Below are 13,971 nucleotides of genomic sequence, written 5' to 3'. Positions count from 1 at the left end.
GCGCAACAGTGTGAAAAGCTTTCCTGAAATCCAAGTACATGATATCAAAATTATTTTTTGCATCCAGTTCCTTTGTAACCACATCATAATATCCTGTTAAATTTGTCAGACAAGACTTTTCCTTAACAAACGTTCTTATACTGTCTTTAAAAAATCAGTAATCTTGGTTTGCTTGATAAATCTTGGTGAATTTCATAGTATGGAACTAAGCATTTTTAAAGCTCCCTTTTGAACTTTGTGCTCCTTTCATTCAAGAATTTGCATTCAAAAAATGATTCTAATTTCTCGGCTAACTTTATGCCTTCCTGTATGCTTTTTACTGTAAAATTTGGATGTTTAGAATTTTCATCAATGCTATCATACTCTGAATTGATTTGGTTTTACCTCCAATGCCATTTCTACCAAATCAATTTGTCAAGCCTCTTTTTCTACCTGGAATTCTTGAATGTCTTCAGTAATCATATCTTTTTTTATTTTTTGAGGAGCATCAGTGACTAAGGCCATGTTACTCTGTGTATATTGTCTATAAATTGCATCTGTCCTGAGGTCGATTTTCTGTTTTACTGGAAGAAAAACCATGCTACCCTCAACCGACTAACTCAGCCATGTTGTGAAAAATAAAATACCCATAAAAATTCCTCCTGTCATCAACGGGATTCGAACCCAGGTCTTTTCCACCCAGTGTGGAGTTGAGGGCGATTCTATCAACTGTTTTACCCATGAGGGCTTCAGTAATCATATCAAAACTGTCCCCTCCTACCGACATAGCAGCTTCTACTATCGCACCGATTCTGTTTCTGCCTGTTCGACCATATTTCCTGAATGAACCCACTTTGGCCATACATTTTACCACATGCATTTAATGTTGATGGTTTTACTTCTTTCAGCGATAAAGCTATGATTCTGATACAGTTCACAATTGAGAAATGTTTCCATGCCTCCATTACTTCAATAGATTCGGAATCAATTTTTTTCAAAATCCATTGTAACGATTTTCTGATGTAATGAATTTTAAAGGTGGATTAATGCCTTGATCTAATAGCCAAATGAAAGAAGTTGTATTAACCTAGCACAACTGTGGTAATAGGAACATAACTTCAACGTTTGAATGACAAATATTTTGGGTGGCCTGGAGTGGAAATGTTGAAAAATTACATCCAACATACTAGCAGGGTTTCCCTGCACAATAGCTCAAAAATACTATGTTATGCGAGGTTTACTGGAATTCCCTAACCATGTTAGAGCAAAACCATATTATATAAGTACAGTGTTCTGTGAGGATTGCCTCAATTTATCAATCGTGTTAGAGTAAAACCGTGTTGTTGAAGTACTGTGTTATACGGGGATTGCCTGTACTCACTTTCTCAGAGGTTGAATTTCATTCATTAGTATGCCAAACTTTATCTTAAGTTTTCTGCATTCCTTACATGTCATAAAAATGCATTATCACCACCACCGTTTATAGTTATAGGACTGTAAAAAGGAGAGTTGAGATCAACCAACAGACCATAGTCATGTTGAAGTTAGTGGAGCCATCATTGACTGTTATATTTCTGTAACTATATTTTTCCATAACTATATTTCAAAAAAAGATTTATAATTTATCTAGAAAATCTGTTAGTCCTGCCAAAATTGCTAGTAGTATGTATGATTCAGATATTTAGCTTAAAATAAAATAATTTAGCATATATTATTAGGTTTCTTAAACTGTTCCCATATTATAATTTATTAGTTAAGGAAACAAACACAATAAAACCTCAGAATCTTTATGAATTTCTTAAAAAAATATATTCATTGTCAGGTTCAGGCATTACTTTTAAGAAAAATATTTTTCATATTATTCCAGGACCAGAGTGTGTTTGCCAGGAGCTATAATTGATGATGTTACCAACAGATTGTCATATTTTAAAGGAGGTAAACAGAGAATTATTATTCATGTGGGAACTAACAATATTAAGCGCACACAATCCGACCATCCTTTGGAGAAATATAGGGCTGTGCCGAAAATATGCTGCAAGTTAGGTCACAATGTGTATGTGTCTGCCATTTTGCCCAGACACGATAGGAAGGACTATATGCGGTGAAAGCCTTGTGGTTTAACTCGAGACTTGAGGGAATTTGCAAGACTCTAGAGGGGAAATTTTTTTTACCAGTGTGGCCCACATTTGTAGGTAGTAGGAATCTATTTTGTAGAGATGGTATTCATTTGAACTAAGGTGGTGCAAGGATTTTTGCCAGTATCATTGAGTATACCCTAAGAGTTTAGGGAAACTGCTAGTTGGGGGTGGGGAGAAGGATAATTTAGATCTGCGTTTATCTGATGATATGGGTCAAACTAATGCTTGCATTCACCTCATGAATTCTTATTTGTTGCCACAACAGCTGACATTGATAAGATGTTCTGAGGGTAGCAATGTTTCAAATAAGAGGGAAGATATAGCTTGGGATACAAACCTAAATAACTTCAAGGGGTGTGTCAGGGTAGTAAACTGTAGAAGATTACTTAGTGTCCACTCTGTCTACAGTAATGTCAGGAGTGTTGTCAATAAAATGGCTGAATTTCAACTCCTGGTTAGGACAAGTGATATAATAGGGCTAACAGAAATATTGTGCCACCCAGAAATTGGGAATGACCAGTTCTACTACAGTATGTATAATGTATTTAGGGAAGATAGAAGGGGGGAGGTAGAGGGGTCATTCTTCAATCAAAAGCAGCCTGAGCACAATTCCTTAGATTTTCTTGTTTATTAAACAGATGTTTTTGCTTACTAGCTTTTATCTTTTAAAAAAAACCTAAGAACTTCATTTATGTTTCAAAGTAAATATTGATTACTTTGAAACATAAGTATTTTAAATACTTATGTTTCAAAACTTAATACTTAAGTATTAAGTATTTCAAAGTAAATATTGATTACTTTGAAACATAAGTATTTTAAATATAATATGCATGCTCTGGTCTTCTAATATTATAGTGATTTCATGGCATGTTTGGAGAGGTCTCACTTTGAAATCCCATTGGAGAAATCCTTAAAGGCCTCTTCATTTCGGCTGTAGTTAGTCAATCTCAAGCATAGGGCATGGATTTTCCTCCATGAGTTCACAGCATGCAGACTTACTCATGAACACATACTTGTATATGAACATAATACACAATGAACCATATGAGCTAGAGTACTATAAGAATTGAAGCACTATGGCCTGGGTAGTTGATATGACAAAAATTCCCAAGGGCAAGATAAGCATGCTAAAAGCCATGACCATATAAGTTACAGATGATTCTTAAGCTGTTTTTGTTTATAAGGTTATTCCATAATATTCTTAGATTTGTTTATGATATATATATATATATATATAGAATGTGTATTTTAAATGTAACTCTTGTTTACTATCAGATGCCAATTCATTTCATCAAACATCAAAATGGATAGATGATGTGAGAACTGAAAGGGGTAATGATGTAATAATTATGTTGGTGGGGAACAAAACTGATCTTGCAGACAAGAGGTTAGTTGCTTTTCTTATTATATAGTATTAATATCAAACCATGTTTAAATGAATAGTTAGAATTTACTTTTGATTTATAAAGGAAATGTCTCAAAAGAAATGGAATTTCAGCTTAATTAAAAAATAATAAAAAAATAAACTACCTGTGTGTTCCCCTCCCACGTAGGTATGTCATATGAGTAACCATAAAGATGTCCCACAATTTAATTTACTCAACTCTAATCATGCAACCCTGCAAATGTCTGTTTTTTAGACACTAACTCATGCCCTTCTTGATAAGAATACCACCTTTGTAGTAGTAGTGGCATGTGATGCAAGAAAGCAAGTGTGAGCTTATGCAGGATCAGCCAAAAAAAAAAAAATCACACCATTCCTTCCAAATGCCTGTCCAGTTCCTCCTTAAATTTATTTAACCTGTCAACTTCCACAACGACAGATGGAAGTTTGTTCCAGCAATTAACCACCCGCTGGCTAAAGGCAAATTTCCGCACATCTATTCTACATCTGTCTTTTCTTAATTTGAATTTATGCCCCCTTAGGTTCGTAATCTGAACAAGTCGAAGGATCCCATCAGAATTCAGCGTGCTCAACCCATTCAAGGCCTTATACACCTCAATCAGATTACCGCGCAGGTGCCTAGTCTCCAGCCACTGCAATTTGCAGAACATAAGCCTCTCTTGGTAAGAGGATCCCTTCATTCCCCTCACCAATCTTGTTGCCCTTCTCTGTACAATCTCAAGCAAATCGACATCCTTCCTAAAATGAGGCCTCCAGATCTGTACGCAATACTCAAGGTGTGGCCTGACCATTGCCTTATACAGAGGGACAATCACCTTTTCCCTGCTAACAAAATTCCTGTATATCATTGACAACACCCCATGACCTACCCTGGCAGACTGTCTGCATTGCTCAGAAAACTTCATATCTGACTGCACAATTACTCCGAGGTCTTTTTCATTTTCTACCACCTTAAGTGTAGTACCACACAGTTGGTACGTTTCTCTGGGGTTACTTCTACCCATATGCAGTACTTTGCATTTGTCAAGGTTAAACTTCAGTTACCACTTCTTAGCCCATCTGCCCAAATTATCTAGATCCTGTTGTGGTAGCACACTGCCATTACCAACCCTGATATACCTTCATCAATATCATTGATAAATATACAAAACAACAGAGGACCCAACTCTGCTAATAACATTAGTCCACGAAGAGCAGTACCCATTAATTACCACCTTCTGTCTTCTTCCACTAAACCATCCTTTTATCCATTGCAGCAACTTACCCTTAATACCATTCTGTTCCAATTTGTACAATAGTCTCCATGTGCAACAGTGTCAAAAGCTTTCCTGAAATCCAAATATATGATATCAAAATTATTTTTTGCATCCAGTTCCTTTGTAACCACATCATAATATCCTATCAAATTTGCCAGACAAGACTTTCCCTTAACAAACCCATGCTGTGTCTGATTTATTGTTGCAGTCTTGTCTAGATGATCCTGCAATGCATCTTTAACCAGTGACTCCATTATTTTACTTGGAACGGAAGTTAAACTAACTGGTCTGTAATTACTCATGTCACCCTTCGATTCCCCTTTGTGAATTGGGGATACATTTGCACATATCCAGTCCGTGGGGACCTCCCCTGAGTCCAAGGATGCTCTCATAATTATGAACAAGGGGTTTGCTTAGTTGCTTCTCCGCCTCCTTTAATATAAGTGGATAGATCCCATCCACCCCCACGTGCCTTTCTTATGTTTAATTTCATCAATATCTCCTCCACTTTGCTCTCAGTTATTACAAAATCATTAAGCACCCTGCTACAATTTGATAACCTTGTGGCATTTTCAAACCTTACTCCTCATGTGTGAATGTAGATGCAGAATACTCATTCAGTTTGTTTGCTATCTGAGCAGGATCATCAACAGTCGAACCATCGATATCAACTGGACCAATCAGATTCATCCCCTTCCTTTTAGAGTTTATATAAGAAAAGAAATCCTTGCTGATTTTCTTAGCATCTTTTGCCAAAGATTTCTCGTAATCTGCCTTCGCCTGCCTAACCTCCTTTGTGACTTGATTACTGAGTCGCTTGATAATTTATATGCATCCCATGCATTTTCTTCTCTGTCACGAGTCTCATTAGTTCATTTGATAACCATTTAGGCCTGAACCTTGAACAGTATTTCTTAATAGGTATGAAACTTTTAGTAGCATCCACGATTAATTCCTTGAATGCTTCCCACTTAGAATTTACTGTTGGTAACATCATCAGTTGAGCCCACTGTACTCACCTTTACGGAAGCAAAAACCCTTTTCTTTACCCCTGATGGTAATTATATCTTTACGTAAATCCCACATCAGTACACTGTGATCACCTCCACCTAGTGGTTCTTTATCTGTGAATTCTTAATACACGAATGATCACTGCTGATAACCAGATCAAGAGTATTACCCTCTCTAGTTGCCTCTCGTACATGCTGCTGCATAAAATAATCATCCAATAAATCCACAAAAGTCTTACTAAGTAAATAAATTTTCTCTTTATACTCTGGCACGACAACCAAGTCAGTAGAGTTTACAATAAATCATCAATACAAACATTTATCGTACTGGTGTGCGAGTGACCAACCCACAAGTTCCAGTCAATATCTGGAAGTTAAAATCCCCCATTATAAGACATTCTGATTTACTAGCCCACTCTGTTTCTCTGTACAATTGTTCGTTGTACTCATTCGAGTCATTAGGTCTATAACACACTCCTACTCTTATTTTTGCTTTCACAGTGCTTATGTCACACCAAACTGACTCAACAGTGCACTGCTCATCTATATCAACTGGATGCACTTCTTTTGATTTTATGTTTTTCTTAATTAACATCATAACACCTTCTTATCCTTTCTGTACACAGTGTACTCCCCAAATTCCAGTTCTGCATTCCTTATATCTGTGTGACACTACGTCTCTGCTATCCCAACAATATCTGCCTTTGATGTCTTGACCAACACTTCAAATTCATCAAATTTATTTACTATACTTCTAGCATTGGTATACATGCAAGTATACATGTACCTATCTTTATTATTAGTTACCCTAACACATCAACACATCCCATATACCCACCTGTTTCACGATGACTGCCATCAGTCCCTGAAACCCCCAGCACCTCTCGCTCCAGGTCGCTACTTATTCTAATAGAAGTTATGCAAGAATCACCTTCACCTCTGCCTGCGGCTACTTTTAACCTTTTAGTCTGTGAATCCCCCCAAGCTAGCAGTTTTCTGACCCGCCTAACATTGCCTCGATAGCATCAGCAAATATTCTTGCACCCTTTCTATTTAAGTGTATCCCCTCCCTGTAGAAGCAGTCTGTCCTGTTAACAAGTGCTGAAAAAAAATTCTACCCCTTGAGCCTTGCACATTCCCTCCTATCGTGTCTGGGCAGAATTGCAGACACTTTCAAATTTAACTCTGACTCGCGACCTTTTTTGCAACATTGTATCCTTGGCCAACCCTTGTCTGTACCTTTTCAACAGGTCCACATCTTTCCTAAAATGGCATCTCCGGGCCTGTTATCAAATATTCACGATGTGGTCCAACCATTTCTTTATACAATGGAATAAACATCTCCTTGTCTCTGCTGATGAAGTTCCTATATATCATTGACCAAACACTTTGAGCTGTTGTAACATTCTTTCTGTATTGTTCAGAAAACTTCATATCAAATTGTATAGTTACTCCCAAGTCCCTTTCATTATAATTATCTTGAATATTGTGCCCTCAAGTTGGTATGTTGCTTTAGGCTTGCAGCTAAACCTAACGAAACTTGAATTTTTCATCATTTTCTCACTTTCAATTTCTCTTCCTATTCAAATAATATTTCTAGGTCAGTTGAAGTAGCACTGATTACTGTATCATTAGTGACACTGTCCACCTTTGTGTCATCATAACACCTAGACATTAAACTTGCAATAGCTATGTTAATATAATTAATAAATATTGAAAATAGCACAGCAAGTACAGCAAACAGCCCAGTACTGAACACTGTGAGACTCAATTCATAACATCAGTCCATGAGCAGCAGTCCCTGTTTATAAGTGTCTCCTATCACTTAACCATCCCTTTAGCCATAATCGCAATTTGTCCCTAATGCCACAATGTTCTAATTTATACAACAATTATTCATTTCATTTTGGACTGTATCAAAAGCTTTACTGAAATCTAATTAAATCATGTTAAAATTATTCTTCACATTTGGTAAATTTTAGTTACAACCTCATAATAGCTGATAAGATTAGTCAGATATGATTTGCCTTTAACAAGACTATGCACTGATTCTCTTAATTCCATTCCTATCCATATGATCTTGTGTTTCATTTTAACTTATCAGTAGTTGTGCAGTACCTAACAGATGCTGCTCCAAAATAATGATCTGTCATTACCCTTTAATTATTAAAAATCTAAAATTTTCCTAGCTTTCTAAATATAATCAAACTTTTTTTTTTTTATTATGGTTTTTACAGAGTAATTAAAGGCAAGCACCTGTCAGGTGTCACTCAATGTTTGCAGCTATTTGTCTTTGCACAAATAGTTGCAAAGATGTCGTGTACATGGTAACTGATACATGTCAACATTGCTACAAAGTTTCAAATTACATGTTCGTTTATAGGTCAAGGTTTACAGTCTGAAACACTGTTTGGGAAACATTTGTTATTGCTTTCACATAAATAAAGATGGCAAACAGAATACAATATTAACAACATGAACACAATAAGTTTTTACCACATACACATGTTTCAAATTTCATGCACTGTTAAGCTTTGAAATAAATTTTGAAGGGGAAGTGAATAATAGCATCACGCACACACGCACGCACTTATGCATGCATGCTTTAAATTGTTTAGTGTGTGTGTGTGTATATATATATATATATATATATATATATATATATATGAAACACTAAAAAATTGATAAGTCTTGAAACAGTGTTGGCTTACGTAGACCAAAACTGAAGTACTGGAAATTGGATTGTAACTTGGCTTTGATTTGTAACTAAATCAAATAATCAAATCTAAATCAAATTAAAGAAAAAAATTAAGTAATGATGAATTTTTATTATTTTTTGACAATAATCCCACTCTAAAGTCAGCTGTAAAGTAAAAAATAGGAAATATTTAAAATCATTTATTTATATAGTTTTCAATTTTTTTTCTTTACAAACTCACTTTGGAAAGGGTAAATTAATTAAACTTTGGTATTAACATACAGCCAGATAACTATAAAAATAAGAGTGTATTTTGTGTACTTTAATAAATGTATTAAGTAGAATCTTTATAGCACAGTATTAGCCCACAGTGTTAGTCCCTGGTTTTTTCAAGGAAATGTTCCAAAAAAATTTTTTTTTAGTCCACTTTTCAAATATTGGTTGCCTTATGAGATTATCATGTGTGTTCATGTACCCCTCAATAATAACATTTTTGTTTACAGTCTGATCAAAGCCAAATTTACAATATTTGTGAAGAAATGGTAGTTTTTTTATTTTTTTATTATTATTTTTCATTATTTGTTATATATAATGGGAAGAGTAATCGTTGGGAAGAGTAAAATAGTGGATTTTGTCCTATGATGAGAATTCCTTTCGATTTAAGTTGAAATACCTGTTGAATCTGTTTATAAGCCATAACAAAAGAGAAATTTATCAAAGATTCTGTTCTTACTGATTTAAATTAAAAGCATTGTTCAAATATAACCATATTCGGGTTTAAAAACAAAAAAGACAGACAAGGAATGTAATTGACAAGTTTTTCTAAATGAAAGAAATTTGTTTTTGACTAAAGGGAAGGTGTAGATGATATATGAAAATTTTAATAAATATGTATCTTTTTTTTTTTTTTTTTTTTAATGTTTGGTTTATTGATTAAAAGTGACACTTCAGAACGTGAAACACGGTTTTAGTTTGGTGGTGATTAACCAAGAACTTGGCTTTATATAGGAGGGAAGTGGCAATGAATGGATTTTAATCAGTCACATTAATGTACACTGCCACTTGAAACGTGTAAACTCTGCTGTTTACAGTCTGAAACAAAATTTATATTTGATTTACAATACAAAATGTAGTTGCACCAAAATCATCTTCATTTTCCAAACTATTATACAATAAATGGGAAATATCTTGTGATCAAGAACCTTATATGCTAAGAGAAATTTCAATTTTTGAACTGCTGTTATCGTTATGAAAATCATATGTGATATAAAACTAACTAATACCAACTGAGGAGTGCAGGGAGAAGCTGAAATAAGTATTTTTTGTTATGCTTGGAAATTAGAAAATATAACTGTAAAATTATTATATTTGAGAATAATATGATAAAAGCAAATGTCCCAGTGCTAATCAAAGAAATCTTCACCCATACATTCACATGAAAAGTAGAGCCATCTAGTCTACAGTAGCCAAATTATAATCGTGAAAAGAAACTACATAATTTTTTTTTTGGGAAAATCACATAATGCTACAAAAAAAAAAAAAAAAAATTACTTTCAAAACAAAACCGCAATATCAAAACATATGGTGCACATACCATATACAGACAAATCAATTTCAGTTGTTATGTTTTCCAATACCTTACACAGGCAGGTCAGATAAGTGGTCAAATTTTATGATAAACAACAAGAAATAAGTTATTGCAATGCACACACACAAAAAAAAAAAAAAAAAAACAAACAGCTAACCTTGAAATGATAACCACAAACATTAATCACTTAGGGAAAAAAATATTGACAGTTTTAATACTGCTCTTCACATGATATTAAATAATGTAAACATGAAAGAACCAAGTTATGATAGCCATATTTTGTGGGAGAGACAAAATTCAGCTATGAATTATTTCTATTCTATATTTCTATTATAGTTTATTCTCATTTTAAGAAAGAGAGGGTAGGGTACAGTATAATGGTTTTGTGCATGCATGAACAATTTATTCTATTTGATAATGCAAAAAGGAGTGCCATGTGTAAACTAGTCAAGATGGGCACTGATAACTGAGTATTTTGTGTGTTCCTCTTCTCCTCCTAATTCTTCTATGTTTCTGTCAGTCTTTGTGAGAGTGTAGCTGATTTTCACATGTTACTCAATCCTTGCAGACTGCAGAAATTGTTAAAAGCCTTTTCAGGAAAATATAGTCTGCCTTTTGGCAGAGGGAATAGGTATTCTGTCATGAATTATTCCAGATTTTTCAGCCTACAGAACAATCAAATCTACCCCTGATCACAACACACCATTTGTGTAGACATAATATTGGGTGAGCATATGTCATTTTACCAAGAATAATTTGCACAGTTTAAATCTTGAAATCAATTTCATGCCCATATTACTTTATTAATATTAATAATATATATTTACATTTTTATTTATGAAATTTGAATGAATTGTTCAGGTTGTTTTTGGCAATTTACTTCTTAGTAATAAATAAATTGAATAGCAATAAATTGAATCCCCTCTCTGTGAACTAACATATGGCCCATCTTGTATATGATTTAATTCAAATGTTATATAACATTTGAACATATATCATACTAGCTGGCACACTGTGACTGGTTATTATGATATGATATTTAGACTGTATATATAGTGGGTTTGCCACTTCTCAATTTGCAGAGGTCTGGGCTCAAATCTTGTTGGAGACTAGAGGGATTCTTCCAAGTCTATAGTTAGCCAATCCCAGGTAGAAAGAGCATCTCCCCCTCCTCCTCCATAAGCTATTTTATTTTCTTCTTTTTTCTCTCCCCAGACTGCATAACATGCATATCAATTCTTTGAATGCATACTTCCACAGACCTAATACACACAATGCATGTGATTTTAGATACTAATGTGCTACATAAAAAAACAGTGGTAACACTATGACTAAGATGCACAAGAAACTCCCAAAACAATGTCTTCATTTAGAAATATTTTCTTTAACATTTATTTTTTAAGAATGAATGGAAACTGCCTAATGCCACAGAATACCAGATGTAAACTGGGCTGCATGAAATTAACTACAGGACTCATGCGAGTAGAGTACATTTCCTCACTCTGCATCTAAAAAGACAAACTTCAATAGAGGGATAAACTTTCTCAGTGGATTATGCATTATTTAAATCACTGGCTAGTAATAACATTGCCTTGGCAATAGCGTGATATATTTTATTTTCTTCGTTATCTCTCTGTATAGGAATGAACTGTTGGAATGTGAACATAAACTAGACTGCAAAAACTGTGATTTTACATATCTGAAGTTTCTCATGAGCATAAAATTGTTTAGTTTGCAGTAGAAGTTTCTGTATCATTTCTTGCAAGTCAGTCACCCATTTGGAAAGATTAGACTTTGAATCACTTCAGCAAAGGAGCTTATTGAACCACTTTTCAAATAGGGATGCATTGTGGCCTCATTTGGGGATGTTATCCCCCACCACAAGTTTTGTCCTTCAACAAACTGAGAACATATGCAGTTCATATGGAATGCATGATACCTCATGGTATTGAGTTTTCTTGGAACTAATCATAAACAAGTCAGCACTATAATTCTGGAATGGATCCTTAGAGCAAATATTGATTCCTTATCAAATCCTCGTGGATGACTTTTCCAAGGTTCCCATGAAGCAAGTTTTGAAATGCACACTGCATACATCATCATTTTATGGTTTATTTGCATATTATCTAAATTTTTATTTTGTTTAGACATTTACTATACTTCATTTAATTTGTTTTTAGTTTATTATTATAGTTTATACTAGTTTCTTTGTTATTTATATGGGTTCATTAAAGCAGTGGCTCTCAACTGGTGCCATGGAATACTGGCCATAAACAGAGCTCAGATGAGCAGCAGGATTCAAGTTCTCAGAGAGATAAAATAATGCAATGGTTTCAGCCAGTGGTTCATTCACCTTCATTAATAAAGAACAATAGTGAACAGCTGTAGAAGAAAGAAAATGATTAAAAGGGAACAGGGAGTTATTCTATCACCATTGAATCCCAGATCAAGTAGCTCTGCTTAACAAAGCAGATTTGAGGTCACACTGATGGTAAGTAGGCACTTTTAAATTTAGAAAGGTGTGCCATAATATTTTTAAGTAATTGAGAGTTTGCTGGTGATTGAAAACCAAACAGAAAAGTGATTTGTGGAAATTTCATCTACGAACATTTTTTGATGAAATGATAAGTGCTTTGGATAGAGGAGAGGCACACAATGGAATTTTCCTTGATTATTACAATATCACACCTAATAATGTGTGATACTATTGAAATAATTGAGGATGTATGTGACTTGTGAATTGCGAGAGTTATATCAGAAGGTTGTCCTGGTATCCTATTTGTTAAATAACTTATTGAAATGATGGTTGGATAGATTTTTTTTCCTTTTTTTTTTTTTATGAAACTCCAAACAGAAAGATATTAAAACCCGTAGTACTTTAGTATGTGTATGAGTTTGAAAGATGACAAGACAAAAATTACTTGCTGACATTTGACTTGAATATCTGTAGATTGTGATTTTAAGGAAATACATGCAAAAGAAAGTTCTTCCAAAGAATAGAAGTAGAAGATATAAATGGGTAAGAGGAAAAGTTAGTTCTGTGAGTTTGGAGTTGGTGTTATAGTGAATTCTATTTGATAAGTTGTAGGGCTATTGCATGGAATAAGTTGTAGGGCAATTTCATGGAATAAGTTGTAGGGCTATTGCAGAAATCCTTTCAAGGTGGGGTGAACTTGAAAACACAGTAATTGAATTAGGAGTGCATAATGAGAGTCTAAAGGAAAAAAGTGTCGCATTTGGAGTGAATAGTTGGGGAATATCAAACTCAAATAAGAAGAATTACAGAGTGTGATCAGTGGAACAGGGTGAAACTGTGGGCCTACGAAGGAATAACATCAGTGATGCAGTCAAGGACCTTGGCTTTGGGGGCAGTACTATTAAAAAGAACCCTGGGATAAGTTCAGGGGGCAATACTGTGGATAATAATGATCTGTTGAGGGAACAAAGGGATAAATTGTCATGCTCTTGTTATTGAGGCTAAGGATGAGTCTCACCTTAAAACAAGTAATGACATTCAGAAAGCTGTCGGCAGAGCTTTGACATATGCTAAAGTCCTTAAGAATATGTAAGGTGAGGAAAATGGCAGAGGAAGGCATTGTTTTGGAGTTAGAAAATGAAGGCCACATTGATTATATAAAACAGAAATTAAGCAGCTTGGGGTTCTCTTTTCAAAATCAAGGAGACCAACCCAAATTTAATAGTCAATTATGTGGAAGAGGACATAAGCACGGACAACTTCATGAATGACGCTTAATCTATGAATGCAGATTAAGTTACACGAAGATGACAAAGATGGAAATGGAAAGCAAAATTTTAATCTGCTTCAACAGCATTTATTACATCAAGGATGGATATATGTGGGAATTGTCATACAGAGTAAAGAAATTTCATCTCTTA

General features: G+C 34.4%; 1 protein-coding gene across 2 annotated transcripts in view; it reads left to right on the top strand.

The window, feature by feature from the left end:
* LOC150091993 (ras-related protein Rab-6A) overlaps window positions 1-13,971 on the top strand; it is a 240,322-nt gene that overhangs the window by 121,670 nt on the left and 104,681 nt on the right. For both annotated transcript variants that reach the window (XM_090386428.1, XM_090386419.1), the window contains exon 5: window positions 3,393-3,504. In XM_090386428.1, the coding sequence (XP_090242554.1) occupies window positions 3,393-3,504 (112 nt within the window). The remainder of the gene's footprint in view (window positions 1-3,392; window positions 3,505-13,971) is intronic.

The sequence above is a fragment of the Mastigoproctus giganteus genome, chromosome 1 (assembly GCF_048544385.1).
Source record: "Mastigoproctus giganteus isolate SK-2022 chromosome 1, ASM4854438v1, whole genome shotgun sequence".
NCBI lineage: Eukaryota > Metazoa > Arthropoda > Arachnida > Uropygi > Thelyphonidae > Mastigoproctus > Mastigoproctus giganteus.
Note: the sequence above shows the minus strand (reverse complement) of the source record. Positions and strands in the feature narration are given on the sequence as shown.